The sequence below is a fragment of the Phasianus colchicus genome, chromosome 12 (assembly GCF_987193195.1).
Source record: "Phasianus colchicus chromosome 12, bPhaCol1.hap1.1, whole genome shotgun sequence".
Taxonomy (NCBI): domain Eukaryota; kingdom Metazoa; phylum Chordata; class Aves; order Galliformes; family Phasianidae; genus Phasianus; species Phasianus colchicus.
In genome coordinates, this window is record NC_143447.1 from 20,834,132 (window position 1) to 20,853,258 (window position 19,127).

At 49.1% G+C, this 19,127-nt stretch overlaps 2 protein-coding genes across 9 annotated transcripts in view; both read left to right on the plus strand.

Annotated features, from left to right (window-relative positions):
• LOC149916320 (rho GTPase-activating protein 32-like) lies at window positions 1-12,387 on the plus strand. The gene is made up of 16 exons (XM_090149286.1): window positions 1-140; window positions 754-873; window positions 3,435-3,521; window positions 4,182-4,259; window positions 4,913-5,035; window positions 5,612-5,689; window positions 6,340-6,421; window positions 7,128-7,271; window positions 7,828-7,930; window positions 8,487-8,613; window positions 9,131-9,213; window positions 9,565-9,672; window positions 10,027-10,172; window positions 10,673-10,874; window positions 11,666-11,811; window positions 12,002-12,387. Exons 2-16 carry the CDS (start codon window positions 865-867, stop codon window positions 12,385-12,387), a joined length of 1,902 nt encoding a protein of 633 aa, XP_090005412.1. The 5' UTR covers window positions 1-140; window positions 754-864.
• LOC149916321 (rho GTPase-activating protein 32-like) overlaps window positions 12,383-19,127 on the plus strand; it is an 18,224-nt gene continuing 11,479 nt past the window's right edge. For 3 of the 8 annotated variants that reach the window (XM_090149276.1, XM_090149275.1, XM_090149274.1), the window contains exons 1-4: window positions 13,968-14,266; window positions 14,367-14,459; window positions 16,154-17,836; window positions 18,432-18,600. The gene's annotated coding sequence lies outside the window, so the exon portion shown is untranslated. The other 5 variants (XM_090149271.1, XM_090149269.1, XM_090149272.1 and 2 more) reach the window with 5 other exon arrangements.

Here is a 19,127-nt window from a genome sequence, read left to right on the forward strand (position 1 = left end):
TTTCATGTCTCATGGGCAGTAAGTCATGTTGTTTTAAAGCAAGATCTTAGAGGCAACCTTGATTTCTTCAGCTGCCAGAGCTCTCCACCATGCTTCTCCGTGTGATGTGAGACCATATTGGAGGCCGTGCAGAAGTCTGGGTAGGTGAAGTCAGTTGCTCTTCCTTTTCCCCCCAGGGCTGGAAGTAGCGGGGAATGGGACTGTGGGACATCCCAGCAGTGGGTTCCTACCTCAGCAGAACCAAATGGCTGTTCTGGTCCACGTGGTCATTTTGAGTGAATCTGACACAAATTAGAGACATGAGGGGCCTGTGAGCAAAAAGCATGTGCTGCATTTTGTGGTGCAAGATGTCCTCTGAGCTGCTGCTAAGAATGCCCAGCATGCTTTCTTTTTGATGGGAAGAGGTTTAGCAAGGATTTTTTAGATGAAAATAGATGAAAATCACGTATTTCCTTTTGACTGACCTTTCTTTCATACTGCTTCTTGAAAAGTTACCTTTGGATTCTAAACTAATATTTATTACTGAAGAGAATACATATGCACCCCGCACTTTTATCTGCACAAAGAATCCTCTGAACATCTGTTTACGTGTTTCTTTTTGGCACTGAGATGAAGCTGTGTGGAACATAGGCTTGGATGAATTTTCAATCAGTAGCAGGGACGTGTAATGCTCATCTTAGATGTCGTGCTGACAGAAAGAGCAGAAAGGTACATTTTATGGGGTTGCATGCTGCTTTTTTTTTTTTTTTTCAGTCATGACCATGGAAGCGTTACCCAGACGAAATGAGCATTTGTCACCTGGACTTTCTACACATGACAGAGGAAGTGGAAGTCAGCAGCTGAAGTGTCTGGGAAGACCCCTGCATGGGAATGGTGAGAGTTACCCTGGCACCGTTCTTTGGAAATCTCAGGGCTCTGTAAGCTCTGAAGCTGTGTCGTAACTCCTCCCGTGGTGCTCTCCCTTTCTTTTGTGTAGGAGAGCTGGAGTTCAACTCCTTCCTGTTTCCTGCCTATGTGCTGCCTGCCTTGTCCATGGCCCAATGGGCTTTTATTCCTCGCACCGAGATTGGCACGTGTGGATAAGGGCCTCTGTTTACGTTTATCTTTTGCTTGTGGTGACAGCCCATAGCTGAGCTTGTGGTTAACGAGACACACAATAGTTGGAGATACAGTTCTCTGCGTCACTAAAACACGAGCTTTGTGGCAGCCATGAGCCCAAGGAACAGCAAGTTTCTGTGTTTTATTTCTGTGCTTGCTCCCATTGCCCCGCGGCCCTGTTGTGGTTGAAGCCGGTGGGTGGCTCAGCACCACGCAGTCCTTTGCCCGCTCCCCTGTTCCCCGTGGGATGGGGGAGAGTGTTGGGTGGAAAAAGAGAAGTAAAACTCATGTTTTTGAGATAAAAGTAGTTCTGAATATATATATGAATGTATTGCAAGTGATGTACAAGCAATGGCTCACCACCCGCCAACCACTGTCCAGTTAGCCGCCAAGCAATAAAAGAGAGTGAGATGTACTCTCATCCCCTTCAAAACTCCTTCCACTTGATGGCATATAGTATGGAATATCCCTTTGGCCAGTTTACGTTAGCTGTCTTAATTCGGTTCCCTCCCAGCTCCTTGTTGAGAGCTTTGCTGAGAATGGCCTTGGCTCTGTGCAACTTTGCTTGTCAGAAACTATAAAGATCAGGGTGTTCTCAGTGTGATTTTTCTCCTAGAACCCAAACATAGCATCATACCAGATACTCTGAAGAAAAATCCCTCCCACCTGAGACTAAGGCAGCCCCCCAGTGTGTGTGCCGTAAGCCAGATAGGGATGCAGGTGTTGCATTTCCCTGGCAGCGTTGGCCAGGGATGCTGGGGAGGTTTTGGTGCCCAGCTTGGACGTCGCAGCACTGCTGTGCCTGTCAAAGCAGCATGCTGCGTGCTCTCCAAGCAACGAAGCAGCATTTCATCAACAGTGTGCCATGCTATTTCCTGGAACCATGTGCGTTTGTGTCTCTGAGGCTGGGTTTACTCTACGAGCTCTTATTGCAGTAGCTGTTTTGAATTCCATTGCAGGCGTGTGAGCAGAAGTGCTTTTTCCTCCTTGTGTTCTGTCTCACAGTGTTTGCCCATGGTTGGTAGAAGAAGGAGCTGATGGAGTCAGCAGTAGATTCTGTTGGCTTACCCTCTGGTAAGCCTTCATCCCTGGAGCTCACTGCTGCACAGAAGAGTACACGCGTGTTTATCCCAGGGCTGCAGTAAACGGGAGCCTGGTTGGCATAGCACTGAGCAGCACCTAATGGGCTCTGCAGAGGATGGCTTTGCAGAAGGAGCAGGAGTGCCTGCGTCCACCTGTATCCTGGGATACGTTCTGGCAGCGATGCACCAGCTGTGGCCACAGTGACTGAATGCAGGGCTTGGCTTGGGGCTGCCGTGTGGCACTTACTGCCCCGCCGTATGCCTGGCAAAGCACAGCCACCCCTTGCCCACGACAAGCGTTTGTCTTAGTGTCGTGTTTCATGCTGTCTCCTGAACCTCAGGCACTGGAGGCAGCTTCCCCACAAGAAGGGGAGAAGAAAATGAGGTCGTCCTGAAGGCAAAAAGGCAAAAATCCACTTGGGAAAGAAATGTGTATAGCAGTCTCGTAGCAGTTCTGTGTTTCTCCCGTCTCTTCCTTGATTTCCTTACAGTGAAATAGATCGGTGCTGTAACACACTTTTGAATGAAACAAAGGACTCTAGTGTGATTTTATGTAGGCCCTGCACTGCAAGGTATGCTGCTGGGAGGAAGTGTCCATCTGCCCGAGGGTAGGAAGGCCCTGCAGAAGGATGGCCTGAGGCCGGTTGTACGAGGCTCAACAAGAGCAAGCGCCGGGTCCTGCGCTTTGGTCATGATGACCCCGTGCTAGCTTCTCCAGGATTTGGCTGAGGTAGAATTCCAACCGCCCTCTGATTCTAGAATGTTGGAGTGTTGGAATCTTCTGGTCTTGTGACATGGTCTTGCTTCCCCACCTTGTCTGTCATGGTGGAGCAGCCTGGTGGCCCTTAGTGATGTCATAAGCAGCTAGAATGAGGGGAGGAGCAGTGCCTGCTGCGTCCCTTCATTGGAGCGCTTGAGCTCTGACTGAGTAGCTCGCTTGTTGCACTTGTGCATTGACTGAGTACCTTTGTTTTCACACTGTCTTGTGCAGCATCTTGTAGGTAAGCTGAGACAGTGTGAGATAGACGGGTGGACAGTGAGGTGTTGAAAGCTGCTGGCTGGTGGAGCTGGTAGTGTCATGCTGCTTACTCTTTGACCATCAGACATAATTTTCACTCAGTAGCTACATTCCAAAGCATAGAGGTGGCATTTGTCTCAGGGCTTTTTCCTTGTCTTCTTTGTTAAATTGTGCAAGCTCACTGATCAGCTCTTTCTCTCTCCTCTCCCAGCCCTCTGCCTTCTCCTTTGATGCAGCTTTTGCTCGCGGAAGAACAGAGCAAAGTGACAAGAAACGGCTGCGGCTTCAAGGAACTTGTCTACCTTGTTCTGATCTCTTGCCTGGTACGTGCCACGCGTTGTCCCCCCATGTGGTTTTGCAGCCCGCGTCGCACCGTGTTTAGTAACACAGCCTCATCCAGCCTTGACGGGACACGGGTCACGTGTAGAGTTATTCCACTTTCCCTCCAGCTCAGCCCTCAGAAGGATGCTGTCTGTGATGCTGTGACCGGCTAATCTTTAGGAAACCAATCCCTTAGGCAAGGAGTCCTAGTCCCAGTTTGTGCAGGGCTGCACAACGTGACCACGAGCATGCGTGCTTCGGCTGCGTGTGCGCACGACAGCTGTGGGGAGCACAGCAGAGATGCAAGCAGAGGAAATCTGTGTGCAAGGCTGCGGCCGGCACTGGAGGTGAACTGGTGGGAGCCGGGCGCTGGGGAGCAGATCCACCCCCAGCAGTGACTCCTCTCACTGCCCTGCTACTGTGCTGTCGGAGTGCTCTGAACAAGCGTATCTGCTGCTTTGTGCTGGAGTCCCCATCTGCTAGCAGAGGGATAGCGACTTGGTAAACTGCTGCGCAATAGGCTGTCTCGTTTGAAGTGACTGAACAAAGTGGTTGTTTCTAGAACACCTGCCTATGCCAGTGGGTAACTGAGGGTAGTTCTGAAGAAGTCTCTCCATACCGTGGTGTGTGAACAGAGAAAATAGAAGTGTGTTTCTTTTCAGTTCCAGCTTGTCGTGCCTGCTGTGATGGGCATCGCGTGCAGCGAGATCAGCTGTGGGCCTGACCTGGCACAAATGGAGGTAGAGTATGAAGCTCTGATTGGTCTTTGTTCTGCTGACTTGAGCCGGCAGAGTGAGCTGCAGATGAGCTCTCCTGCTTTTCAAGAGAGGGAGAATCCTTCCAGCTCTATCGGTGTCACTGAAAAGCTGCCTGAAAAGCTTCATGTCCTTGCTACGAGCATCTAGATGGCCGTGGACGTTATAGTACCAACAGAATCAGATAGAGCGTTATAAACATGCAGAAGCTTTTTCCCCATCCTGCTTGGATTTTGTCACCCAAAGACCAAGTTCTCATATTCAGCAAGTTAAGGGAAGCAGGCACTTGTAGTGAGCCAAGGATTGGGTCAGTGGACCAGCTCCTGTGTCCAGTCCATGGCTGAGGTCTCCAAGCAATAGGTTACAGGAAGCAAGCAGACTCTTACGCTCCTCTTTGGCAAGACAGTACTGCAAGCGTGGCAAGTTTATAAAACTCCAGGAGTCCTCTCGGTTGGGGTGTTTGTCCTCTTAGCCTGGCGATATTGCTGCACACCAGGAAGAGAAACAGCTGTTATTAGACTTGCAGTTTCTTGTTAAGCACTCATGATAAGGATCTTTCTCTGCAGATGTGCTCCTTGCTCTGAAATTGTCCTCGTTTGTCCTCAGCTCCTCACCATGGCCTGTGCTCTCTGTTTCAGACTGAGAACAATGGGAAGCCCCTGCTGATCCACGAGGAGTCACCTGTAAATATTCCAGCTGTTGCTGCTGCCCATGTTCTTAAGAGATACGTTGCCCAGGCACCGGATGAACTCTCCTTTGAGGTAAGCAGTTAAGGGCGTTCCTAGTTGTCATGTACAGGAGAGTTTAAGGCGGGAACGCATCAGGAATATTCTCAGATACCTTCAGAATGTTTGGTGAGGTGAAGCCCAGAAGATGCAGTTCCAGATCAGACTTGCACTGGGTTGGATGCAGGGAGGAGTTCGGCCATCTCTAAAATATGGCTTTATTTAGCATTTGGATCTTATGATCAAACAGAGACTGCCCAGTGTTGTAGCCTGGTCTCTGAGCAACAGCAGACCAGTGAATGAAGCCTGTAGATCTGTTCAGGAAGCCCTGCTAACTTATGCCTGTGGTTTAATTGGAGCTCTCCCTTTGGCAGAGAGCCTGCTGCTTTTGAGAAGCATTTCCTACTGAGCAGCTGTATTCTGTAGTTGTGTATTGTAGTGACTCTTCTACCTCTAGGTTCAGTTTTACAATGGAAGACGCCTTAAGTGCTGCGCTGGTGCAATTGCTCTCGAGCTTGACAATGCTTTGTGGTGCAGAAGAATGCAGTCATTTGAGCTGTGCTTTCCTCCCAGCCGTGCTGAGGCTGGGATTGATGTTGCAGTCTTTTGCAGGTGGGAGACATCGTGTGCGTTACTGATATGCCACCAAAGGAGCTGACCCCCTGGTGGAGAGGCAAGCATGGCTTTCAGGTAGGCACAAGCTTCAGACTTGAGAGCGCAACTTTGGTCAGGTCGGGAATCTCGGCTAAGAGCTGCGCTGCCTGCACAGGATGGCTCATGGATGTAAACGGTTTCCCTGTGTCGGTGTCAGAGGTGGTCTTTGTAGGAAACTGTCTCCTCGATTCACTTAGAAGCAAGAGCCTTCACAGTATGCATCAGGTCACGGCCACTGAACCCCACCTTTGGAAATACAGCAGCTAAGACAGTGTTTCAGTGTCTCAGAGTATTTTGCTTGCACCCATGCAGAACGTGAAGTTAGTGTCTTTTAGGAAGTTACTGCCTGTCAGCCAAGGTAGGGTAACAGACCCTCCGCGTGCTTGTTGCTGCTGCTGGCTGCAGAACGCTGGGTAGCTCGGAGCTGGGGATTGCAGCTGCATCTCAGTCAGCAAGAACTTTCTTCTTCTACATCTTCTACAGAAGCAATTATTTGTTTTGTAGGTCTTTTGGCTGCAAATGTTGAATAATTATTACTTTTATGCAGGCCACTTTTTGTTGGATAGTCTTACGGAGCGTCAGGCAAGCACGTTCCGAGGAAAATGTTAGGTGGCTTTTGGTTGAACAGTTCAGGTCTGAGAAATGCTGCCTTCAGTATTGCACCTCTCTTTTTTTTCTTGTTACAGGTTGGATTTTTCCCAAGTGAGTGCGTGGAGCTCATCAATGGAAAAATTCCGGAGTCTCTCCTCAGTTCAGTGCCAAAGCCAGGTACAGATGTTACATTTGATGGTGCAGGGAAGCAAAATGGCGTCTCTTTTTGGGTGTGTTCTGTGTTTAATACCTCCTTTATCCATCCCGTGTTATAGTCTGTGCTGATGATCCTTCAGGCATATCACGGGGCATATGGCTGGTGTTTTGTAGGCAATGAGAATGAAAGAGGGCAAAGGCAGTTCTTCTGCGAGTCACTACGAGGTTGAGAACAGCCAGTGTCCCTGGTGGACAGCTAGAGGCCTGGTTGTGTTAGTGATACGCTTGATCAGAACGTGGCTTTTCAAGAGGATCCTTAATCCCCAAGTTGAGCAAGCCAAGCAAGAGGAGTGCATTAAACTCCATCAGAACGCGCAGAGATTTGGCCCGATCCTCCTGTGTTTATGAGTGGACTTGGGGAAATCATAGAATCCTCCTAGTATGGCTTGGGATGGAAGGGAGCTCAAGGATCATCAAGTTCCAACCCCCCTGCCTCAGGCTGGGCTGCCAACCAACCTCCACATCTAATGCGAGACTAGACCCCACTGCCCAGGGCCCCATCCAACCTGGCCTTTGGCTCCTCCTGCAGGGATGGGAGAAAATCTGTTTTTCTATGTACTTGGTAACGTTCTTTCCATTTTGACGTGCTCTGTAGAATGTGTTATGCTCGGCCTCGTCCAACTGAGCCAAACCTGAAATGAACTGGTTTCTTCCTGTTGTCGTGCAGTGCCAAAGAAACGCGGCAAGCTCGTCACCTTCCTTCGTTCCTTGGTGAAGGCCCGCCCAAAGAAACCGAAAGAGCGGGAGGTGAAGAAGGAAAGGGTGTTTGGCTGTGACCTGGGAGAGCATCTTCTCCACTCTGGTCGCGATGGTAAGGGACAGCCCGTTCCTGAGATCTTCCTCTGTTGGGCATCTAAAGATGAAAGGGAGGTCATATCTAGCAAAGGGGCAGGTTGGTACCGGTGGAGAAACGTGTAATGGAAGTTGATGGCTGAAAGATAAACTGAGGCTAATGCTCTTAAGAGACAAGCACGTTTGTATTTGCTTAAACCAAAGCCTGTAAGCCAATCCCACGCTAGCCTGAAAAGAAAGGAAGCCTTTTGGCCAAGGAGAGTGTCCTGCATCAGTTTCCCAGCTCTCCTGGACATGAGATTTCCCACCTCCTTTCATTCCCATGGAGCTGTGGTGGGACTTGCAGTGTCTCCGGCTTCCCCAGAATTACTTTCTCCAGGCTGATTCCTAGGTCCTTACGCTTCTTGAAGGCAAGGAACACGTCTGTCCAGTTTCCTCGTCTTGGACAGCTTTCTTCTGTAAGGAAGAACTAAGCAGTAGCCTGGCTGGGCTTAGTGGATGAGATTTGACAGGAGCACAGCCTGAACCAGTACTTGAATGAGGAGCTCAAGTAACCGCTGGCACGTGTTCTTTAGTCCCCCAGGTCCTCCAGAGCTGCGCCGAGTTCATTGAGCAGCACGGCGTAGTGCAAGGGATATACCGGCTGTCCGGCGTCGCGTCCAACATCCAGAGACTGCGGTAAGAGTGCTGCGACTGACACAGCGGTCAGTAGGGGCGCGTGCCCTGTTGTGGGTGCTCAGAGGCCTGCGCCGTGGGGCAGCTCTGTGCAGGCAGCGTGCGCTCAGCAGTGGTGTGCCAGGCTTGTCACTGTTTGATAGGAACACGGGGCATTCAGCAGACTTGCTGGAGCAGGAAGTTCTCCTTCTGTCCTTCGGAGCACTGGAAGGCTGTGGGGGACTGCGGTGTCACCGCTGCCAGCTCTCATTCCCGTTTCCTCCTGTTTGCAGAGCCCTTTGGAGCAGCCCACACTCCTCCTTGCTGCTCCGGGCTCCTGGCTTAGGATTGTAGACTAGGCAGCCAGTTGTCAGAGTCACGGGAAATGCCTTAGCAAAACGAAAAGGTCTCCTTTTGGAAACATCTCATCCAGCATGGCTCGTGTGGTGCTGGTGACTGAGTGTTCATTTTCTCCTGTTAATCGGGAAGCCCTTCCAATGCTTGATTATATTTGGTGTGGCTTTTGACTTGTTTTCCTCTTTCTCACCCCCCCCGCCCGTTTTTGTGTCCTTCTCTCCAGCCAAGAATTTGAGCAGATTCCTGAGCTAACCATCCGCGACACTCACAGCGTGAGCTCCGTCTGCAAAATGTACTTCAGGGAGCTCCCGAACCCTCTGCTGACCGACCAGCTGTATGACAAGTTCTCGGTAAGCACAAGGCAACGTCTTTCCTTTACCTCTTCCCTGGGCCTCTTGGGAGATGGCTGCAGCAGTGCCCCAGCTCTGAGGCCCTTTTTCTGTTAGCCCCGTGGGGTTTACTCGTATGTCTTTGCCACATCATGCATCATATGGATGCCATTTTCGGTGGTCCCAGGAGGCGGTTATTTCCATATTCACAAAGCTTGAGAGAATTCATGTTTTTTGTTTTTTCTTTTGTTTTGTTTTTCTATTCCCCAAGTATTTATAGAATGGGAGTGGGATTGATAGCAAAGTGCACTTGAAGCTTGAGGAGCTGAGCTGCGCAATCAGGCTGTAAACCGGCCCGCTGCTTGGACTCCTTGGCCTTGATGGCACCAGCTGCGTGCCGCTATGTTCCCCAGATGCCTCCTGGAAGGCGTAAAATCTGTCTCGGCGCAGACCAACAGCACGCTGTCCCCATAGTTCCCGACCCTGTGGCAGGTATCTAGCCTGATTTGTGTCTCAGTCCCTTTCTGCACTATTCCAGGAGGCTGTTGGTGCCGCTACAGATGAGGAGCAGCTGGTCAGAATGCAGGACGTCATCCAGCAGCTGCCCGCTCCTCACTACAGGTCAGTGCTGCCCTCACTCTGTTGAGCTCAGCCATGCTGCACTTCAGAGGGCAGTGGTGTGATTCCAGGCTTGTCTCATGCTGGCAACATGATGCCTGCGTATGTTGAAGCAGTTTAAGGCTACACGGGGTTAATTTATTGGGTCGGTTCCTGGGCACGGGGGCACAGTTGGTGCAGCTGGTGGCTGCAGCTGTGCTGTGCTGGGGCTTGGTGCCACAGTGTGGCACTTAGTCAAGTTGGATCTACTTCATCTTCAGTGACAGTAGCAATAACATGCATTGAGGCTTTGCTCTGTGAACCGCAGCACCGCGTGCTCATTGGTGCTGAATATTTGCCTCTCTGATTTTCCAGGACACTGGAATACCTGATAAGACACTTGGCTCGTCTAGCCGGGAACTGCTCCGTGACAAACATGCACGCTAAGAACTTAGCGATTGTGTGGGCTCCAAACCTCTTAAGGTAAACTTCTTTCTCCATTTCAACACACTGCTTGGATCTGTTCTCCGGCAAAAAATGCAATCTACCTTTTTCTCCATCGAATGTGCTCTTCTCCTGTACACTGTAGTAAGTGGCTGACGGCAGAGCAAGAGCCTGGGCTGTTCTCCAACCGCACGGGCACAATTTCTAGATGACAATTTCTGCCCTCTTGTTCAGATGGGACTGGTGTGTCCTTGACCATCCAGGAGAATTTCTTCAGCGGCATCACCGCGGAAGCCTCCGGAGCCCAATTTGACAGCTTTTGGCTGCAACAATCCAGACTTGGGGAAACTTGGATCTTGGATAAATGACTGCTAAAATCTGCCTTTTCTACAGATCACAGCAGAACGAGTCTGCCTGCGCCAGCGGAAGAGCCGCCTGCATGGAACTGCAGACGCAGTCGGCTGTGGTGGAATTCATCATCAACCACGCAGATGTCCTCTTCTGCTCCAAATCCGGATCAGACATGGCAGATGGAGCAGGTGAGTGTCTTCCTCCATGAGCTTTATCTTGATCAGACACCTTGATCAAATCCAGGCCTTCTCCAAGATCTTTGAAATACACTTTTTCTATCGAGGGGACAGCAGACTTCTGGGCTTAGATTAGAATCTGGCATCCTGTTGCTGGATGCTGAGAATGTCCAAGTCCAAACTTTACAATGAGAAAAAAAACGTCACTGTCGTTACGATGTTTTGCATGCAGGTGAAGCTTGATGAAAGTGTAGCAGTGAAGCTTTCTGAGTTCCCTGCCCCCGCTTTCTAGGGTTTTTCTTTGCCCATTTCGATACAGTGAGCTGCTCTTATTAATTATGACTCTGTCCTCTGCCTTAAACATACCTCTGACCACATGCTTATTCTGACCTCCTCTTCTTCTAGTGGCTCGGATAAGCAGGTCTGAGAAAACTATAGCATCTCCCCCAGAACTGTGATGGCTGTGGTGCTGCTTTGTGATCCTCGCTCTTACCTGTGGCTTTCCCTTACAGGGCACGGTTCTCTCTCAGGGCCCAAGTCTGCGTGGGTGTCTTCTGCTGCCACAAAGCTGCTCACCCTGGAGGAGGCACAGGCTCAGAGGCGAGGCCACAGCAGCTCTTCCGTTGTGACACAGAGCAGGGACATAGAAGTGGAAGAAGGCCCCACAGCTGTACAGGGGAAATTCCACACAATCATCAACTTTCCATCTGAAAGGTAAAGAGGACTTTGTTTTCCAGCAACCGTCATCATTGTTTGGGTGGGTTGTGTTGTTGTTTTTTTTTCCCCCATTATTTCTTGCGCCAAAACATGTGGAAGCTAAATTAAAGTAACGGTGCCTGAAGTGAATTGTTGCAGTGAATCTCTGCTCCCTTTGGACTCTGAGATTCAACTAACATATTCGGTTTAGCCACACGAGGCTGCCATTCCTTCCTTGCTGGGCACGCAGTCACGAGATGTATAAAGCCATGCTGACGTCTACCCTGGCCTGAGCTGGCTCTACCTTGAAACGTTGGGGTTTTCCAGCTGTCGGGGCCACATGCCTGAAACCAGTTCCGGTTCTCCTCTAAGCAGAGCTGTTGGTCAGACCTGCTGGCACTAGAAACTAAACTTGGCGGTGAGATGGGGCCGACGAGGTGTTGATGTCAGAGTCAGAGGTGCTTTTGAATTTCCTTTATGGCTGCACGGTTCCTCAGAAAGCAGTTACGCCTGCTGGCTCCAGAAGAGCCATCCCTTAGATGCTGTCCTGTACAGCCGCGGAGCCTTTGCTCACGTGCTCTGCATCTTGCTTGACACAGTTTAGGGGAATTTAGCCAGCAAGACTTCAGGGCTGAGCTATAGGAGTGGAACCATCCTCAACTGCTTGAAAGAGAGCGAGTTTCTAAGCTGTGCTTCAGCAGAAACCAGGCGGTGCCAGGAACAAGCAACTGTTGGCAAGAGCTCAGTGCAGCTCTTCCCTCACCCCGCACCACGCACGACTCACACCAGTCACTGTTTTCTCTCTCCAGACAACGTCCACCCAGCAAGATGAAGGAATCACCAGCTGGCAGTTGGCGTTCCTGCTTCAGCCTGCGGAAACCATCCTCTGTGGCCAAACGCCGACTGCAGCGCAGTCCCAGGGAGCCCTCAGAGACGGAAGTCGTGGTGCTGGCAGGTAAGGGTGCGAATCCAGCTTTCAAAGCCTTGCTTTTCAGCGACATAGAATTCATGCAATACAAGTGGACTTGTATCTCCTCCTAGCGTTCCAACCTATACCTAGCATCTTCAGATCACCCCTGATCAAGAGCCACTTTCATAATTCAGCTTGTGAAAGTTTGACACTAACCCCTGTGTATCCTTCCTAGGTGAATCGAGCCCTTGTCTACCCAGAAGAGCCGGGGCAAGTAGCGATGGTGCGCTGTGTGCTTCCATCGATGGAGGGCTCTTAGGAAGCACGAGTCACTGTGGTTCAGATGACAGCCTTCCACATAACAACAGCGATGGAGAGAAGGAGCTCATCCAAGTTCACGCCCTCATTTCTCCCGGCTGTGCTGAAGATGCTGACCTGAGCCTGCTGGACACCACAGTCACCAGCCTGGACTGTGACCCAGTGCTTTTGCAGTGCAGCCCAGCCCAAGCACAGTCCGAGTGCCCTGAGTGCCTGAGGTGTGCGGGAGAACGGTCCCGGGACGGGGAGGGGGGCCGTGCGGGGCTCCAGGAAGCTGCAGGGAGGCGACGTGGGGGGATCTAGCGAGATCTGAGGCTGTAGGCGGCTGCAAGGGGGTGTGGGGGTTCTGGGGAGCTGGATGATCGTTGTGGTCCTTTTCAGCCCCCCTGCCGTTCTGTGGTTCTGGTAAATGCTGTGGAAAGTGAAAGTGGTGTTTCTGCATTGGATATTGAAAGGGGCAGTTGATCTAAAGAAGTGAGCTGTAGCACGTCCTTAGAAATAGCTGATGTGCAAAGTAAGAATACCGTATACTGTGGAAAGTGAAAGTGTTGTTTCTGCACTGAACATTGAAAAAGGGCAATTGATCTAAAGAATGAAGCTGTCACATATCCTTAGAAATAGCTGACGTGGACAGGAAGGTTACCATATGCATATAGGTAACATATTTTAGAGACATAGTTACCGAATTACGTGACCAATTTTTTCTCCCAAAGCTGCAACAGACTTTAAATGTTCTAAACAATGTGGGTATAGTATTCTGACCTGGGAAACGTACTGTAAGGTTGTTCATTAGGCCAGCAGAAGTGAAGTCCACTGAACAAACTCTCAAGGAGTCGGGGCCTTTACACAAAGCAGAACTGTCCCACTCTGTGGGAACGTTAGGATGCCGTAGGCAGGCTCCAAGATACTGCCCTCTGTCCTCCTTCCAAGCTTATCTCTAAGCAAGGACAGATGGATGACCTGAACAATGACCCAGTGCAAAGGGCACAAATGCTGGGGGGTAATGAAGCAGTTAAGAGGTTATGTCTATGTTGTAAAGCAGACATCCAAAAGTTACGACCAGATGTTTGTTAAGAAAGCAGTTGTTAGAAGGCAGTCGACCAATTAAGATATTTGTGGTTGGGTGGTAAGGATTTGTGTTTACTTGGTATTGGTACGATTAGTGAAGCGTTGCGAAAGAGTACGCAGCCAGTGAGGAGCCGGGGAGAAAGAGATAAGGGTCGGGCAGTAGGGGATAAAAGATGTAACACTGTTTTCTCTGCGCTCTCCTGCTTGCAGGAGGCCCGCCATTGCAATTGGGAATAAAGATAGATACAAAGATCAGAGAACCGTCCTGCAAAACTATTTGGCTATTTCCAACAACGCTTATAAATATCTTAGATGTGGGAGTCAAAAGGACACGGCTGCAATCTTTTCAGCGATCTGTGGTGACAGAAGAAGGGGAAATGGCCATAAACTGGAGCACAGGAAGTTCTGCACCAAAATGCAAAGGAACTTCTTCACGGCGAGGATGACAGAGCGCTGGAACGGGCTGCCCAGGGAGGCTGTGGATTCTCCTTCTCTGGAGATATTCCAGGCCCTCCTGGGCGCCCTTCCTGTGCTGCCTACTCTAGGGAGCCCGTTTTGCAGGGGGCTTGGGCTCAGTGATCTCTGGAGCTCCCTTGCAACCCCAGTTTTGTGATTCTGTGATTTTATTCATTGCTTCTTGCAGCAATGCAGCGTTTCAGATGAGAGAAAAGCACGGCGGGCGTAAACTGGGTTTCTGTGGTTGGTAAAGCTGTGCTGAGAACTGGGCTGCCTACTACACCTGGAAATGTGTGCAAAGTCTGCAGACACAGAAGAATAACTTTTCCTTGCAGGTTGGGCTTGTCTAAGGTAGGTGATTGCTAGGTGAGCTTGTGCTTTAAAGCATCAAGTTGTATAAATAAGGAAACTTTAAAAGCAAGATTGCCAGTTCTTTTTTACCTAGGTGATTTTTTGCAAGGAGAGATTTGAAATGCTGCTTGCTACTGGAAGATGGAGAGAGGAGAATCAAGTCAAAGGCATGCTGTGCATAGCCACCACGTAGCATCTGCGCCGCTCTCCCCCTGCACAAAGGAGGAGCAGCTCAGCAAGCTTGGCCTGGGCCATGGAAGGGAGCATACAAACATCTGGACCAACCCCAACGGAGCGGGTTCTGCAGGTTGGTTGTCTTCTGCTGTTTGTCTCCCATCCTGTTGCTCAGGGGTAGACGTGTTCTTGATCAGTGCTAATAGGAAACTTTCATGACATTTTTGTTTCAGCTGTCCCAATGCTTTGATCCCTTGCTGCTGGGATGGGGCGTTTGCAGAATGACAATGTCCAGTCAGATGTTGGGGATGAGTCTACGCACCGGGGTATGTCTGGCAGGACTGAGGCTTGGGGACCAGGCCAGGTCAAATCCAGTGCACTTTGCTCTCATTCTTAGTGCTTGCTTTTGCTCAGGAGGGTGGGTGGTGAGCCTTATGAACCAGTGCCTGCAGATGGGGTTTGTGGAGAAAGAGGTCCTGCAGGCCTTGTGTGACACCCATGGAGCTATAGTGAGGCTGCATCAGTGTAAAACGCCAGAAATCCCCAGAGGTGTGAAGGTGAGCTGTGGGCACTAGTAACACAGGAGGGAATGTGCATGCTTGGGTTTGGATGCTTCTGTGTGTTTTAAGTGACTGTGATACCACTGCTCAGTCAGTTTGAGTGTGTGGAACAAGTGTGACATCCTTTTTGACTGAGTCCTGTGAAAGGAGTCTGTATGGGAACTGCTGAGTCACGGCCTGAACCTCTGATTTATCACCTGAGGCGAGCAATGAGTCAGCCCTGGGAGCACAGGTGAAAGGAATTCACCTTTGCTGCAGGAAGGGGTGGAGCATGGCTCCACCTCTCCTAGACCCATTTAAGAGCTGACTACCAGTGGGTAGGATCTCTCTCTCTCTTTGGAAGATTCTCTCCACTGGTCTTTCCTGAGCGAGCCCACGACATTTGTAAGCATCCTATGTATTCTCTTTGTCTTGGTGTGCCTAACTCTCTTGCTTATTTCATTATTATAACATCTTAATATTGTTTGATTATATAAAATTCCTTTATATAATTTTCATTGATTATACACTTGGTGAGCCAGGCAGGCAAGCCGAATATACTAAAACTTACACTATGTCCTTTCTTTGGAATTTCTGTAAAAGTTCAAGGGGGAGGACACTACCCCCCTAGATAAAATAATTCCAGAGCAGATGCCAGGATTTGCGGGATCCCCTTATTATGAATTGTCAACTATCATTGAAAAATGGGGTCCTCTACATGTTGTGGGAAATGTTTCCCCATATCGCCTAGCAGATTACTTTCAGGGACTAGGCAATGATACATTAGTCACAAGAGAAAGACAATTAGCTGCTTCTACAGTGGCATGGCCACTGTTAAATGCTTTAAATAATGCTGAAATAAGGAATAATACTTTAGTGAACGAAAATGAACTTTTAAAAGATCATATTGAAAAGTTAGAACAGGAACTTGGCATATTAACAGGAAAGAACCCAATTCTACATCTTCCAATAGGTCAAGTCTGTAATATTTCAATAAACAATGACCAGGCTCCTGAATCAACGGACTGTGTTGATCAGGAAAATAAACAATCTAAATCTGATCTCGAATCTCCAATTTTGACGGATGCACTAGAAGTCCGTCCTGTTATAACTCAAAAAACAAAAAAGGTACAGGACAGATCGGCGGGGGTGCCGCCTGATCAGTGGCCCCCCGTTCAAACCCACTTGCATGTAACAGCCCGACCGTACACAGCAACAGAACTGATGGACTTAGTCCAACGATTTAAGCAGAAAGCTAGAGAAAGTGTGCCAGCTTGGACTATGGGATTCTGGGGCAGAAAGTGTTCTGATGAATGGCCCGGAAATAGCCAAATTGGCCACAATGACCGTCCATCCTGCTCTTAGACAGAGATTATATGCAGGTAATCAATACAATGATGAAAACCATTCTATAATAGAATGGTTAATGGCGGCCTGCTGTATGGTATGGCCCAATAAATCTGATATTCCTTTACATACAGGGATGTGGTCCTCCATGGAAAACCTTCAAAATTACATCTGTGAATTAGGTGTAAGGGAAGCGATTTATGAAGATGCCTTTGATGGCCCGGATCTGGTCAAATTCTCAGCAGGGATGAGAGACCTAATTTTACAACAAGCCCAGGCATTGGGTATATTCGATCCTACCCTCCCAGCTGAGTTGGATGTCCACGTTACTCAAGATGGCTTTGGTTGGGGCCTGTGGCAACGTCAGAGTTCTGTTCGGACCCCCATTGGTTTTTGGTTTCAGGTCTGGCATGGAGCAAAAGAAAGATATAATATGATTGAAAAACAGTTATTGGCTGCCTATTCAGCATTACAGGCAGTAGAGCCAATAACCCAGACGGCTGAAGTTATAGTGAAGACCACTCTGCAGATTCAGGGGTGGGTGAAAGATCTGACCCACCTTCCTAAGACAGGGGTGGCCCAAGCACAAACAGTGGCATGATGGGTCACTTACCTCAGCCAAAGGAGCAGTCTGTCTTCATCATCCTTAAAAGAAGAGCTTCAGAAGATCCTAGGCCCAGTGACCTATCATTGTGATGCACCAAAAGAAACACTGGTCGCTCCACCAGAGAAGAGTCCCGTTCAGGAGAGGAAATATCCTATCCCTGAAGATGCCTGGTATACAGATGGGTCCAGCAAGGGCAACCCGAGCAAGTGGAGAGCGATAGCATACCATCCTTCGACTGAGACAATCTGGTTTGATGAGTGTCATGGAATTAACTAGATCAGTTTATGCCCGTGACAGGGGGCAGTAGGCCCCTGCCCTCCCCACCCCCGGCCTGGCCCCACAAAATGGGAAGGAAGGGGGAAAAGGAAAAAAACAGCGGCAACAATCTATGGAGGTAAACTTATTTTACTAACTATGATATCGGAATGCAAAATAATACAATATAATACAATCTACCAGTGGGGAAGGATCTCTCTCTCTTCGGAAGATCCACTCCACTGGTCTTTCCTGAGCGAGCCCACGACACGGGTAAGCATCCTATTTATTCTCTTTGTCTTGCTGTGCCTAACTCTCTTGCTGATTTCATTATTATAACATCTTAATATTATTTGATTATATAAAATTCCTTTATATAATTTTCATTGATTATACAGTAGTCCTATGAATTTGAGGTCTGAATTTAAGCCTGTGGGCATCGCCCAGGAGTTGGGGAAGAGTACGAGGCAAGGAAAGTTGGGTAAGAGGATGAGGCTTCGGACCAGGAACCTCTTCCATCGGTATTAACTCTTGCCGTTCTCTTTTTGGATTAGGAATCCATGTGGTTTTTTTAATGAAGAACAGACTCATTGTGCAGCTTGTGAGTGAATTCATTCACGCCTGTTAGCTGGTTTTCTTTCCTACATGAAGCTGCAATTGAAATGGACACTTTGTGATCTGATCCCCTCTGGCATGCTCAGATCTGCCAAGTTGGCAAGGCCTGGCTCATGGTTTGTGAGTTGTGCCCAAGGTCAGAGAGTTGACTCTTGTGAGCTTTGAGTCATGTCTTCCAGTTGCACGTTGTGTTCTTTCTGTTGTGTTGACCTCTTGAGCTCCAGCCCTAACTGAGGATGCAAGCGCTACCGCAGAAGGAACGGTTTAGATTGGAAGTGCAATGCAAAGAACTGGAGCCAGCAGGAGCAGGGAAGCGATCATCCTCCTGTGCTCAGCACTGGTGAGTCCTCACCTTGAGTACTTTGTTCAGTTCTGGGTGCCTCACTACAGGAAGGACAGTGAAAGCCTTAAATGTGTCCAGAGAAGAGCAGTGAAGCTGCAGGGCATCTAGAGCACAAGTCTTATGGGGAGCGGCTGAGGGAACTGTGATTATTTAGTCTGGAGAAGAGGAGGCGCAGGGAAGACCTCCTCACTCTCTACAACTAGCTGAAGAGAGGTTATGTTGAGGTGGGCGTTGTCCTCCTCTCCTGTGTAAGTGATAATAGGACTGGAGGGAGTGGCCTGAAGTTGCATGAGGGGAGATTGAGGTTGGATGTTAAGAAAAACTTCTCCACAGGACTGGTCAGACGCTGGAACGGGCTGCCCAGACAGGTGATAGAGTTACCATCCCTGCAGGTGTTCAAGAAACATTAGATGTTGTCGTGAGGGACGTGGCTTAGTGGGAAATGTTGGTGGAAGGTGGATGGTTGGACCGGATGATCTTGGAGATCTTTTCCAAGCTTGCTAATTCTATGTTTCTATGAAAGACGTGCTGGTGAGTGCTTTGCTGGGTGAGCATCACCCTGCTGAAGAGCAGGCAACTGTTGTCTTTGCAGGCAGCCACATCCACAGGGATTGGATGGACCTTAACCTTGTCTTTCACATCTTATGGGCAGTCAGTCATGTGGATTTAAAGCAGGATCTTAGAGGCAACCTTGATTTCTTCAGCCACCAGAGCTCTCCACCATGCTTCTCTGTGTGATGTGAGACCATGCAGAAGTCTGGGTAGGTGAAGTCAGTTGCTCTTCCTTTTCCCCCCAGGGCTGGAAGTAGCGGGGAAACGGGACTGTGGGACATCCCAGCAGTGGGTTCCTACCTCAGCAGAACCAAATGGCTGTTCTGGTCCACGTGGTCATTTTGAGTGAATCTGACACAAATTAGAGACATGAGGGGCCTGTGAGCAAAAAGCATGTGCTGCATTTTGTGGTGCAAGATGTCCTCTGAGCTGCTGCTAAGAATGCCCAGCATGCTTTCTTTTTGATGGGAAGAGGTTTAGCAAGGATTTTTTAGATGAAAATAGATGAAAATCACGTATTTCCTTTTGACTGACCTTTCTTTCATACTGCTTCTTGAAAAGTTACCTTTGGATTCTAAACTAATATTTATTACTGAAGAGAATACATATGCACCCCGCACTTTTATCTGCACAAAGAATCCTCTGAACATCTGTTTACGTGTTTCTTTTTGGCACTGAGATGAAGCTGTGTGGAACATAGGCTTGGATGAATTTTCAATCAGTAGCAGGGACGTGT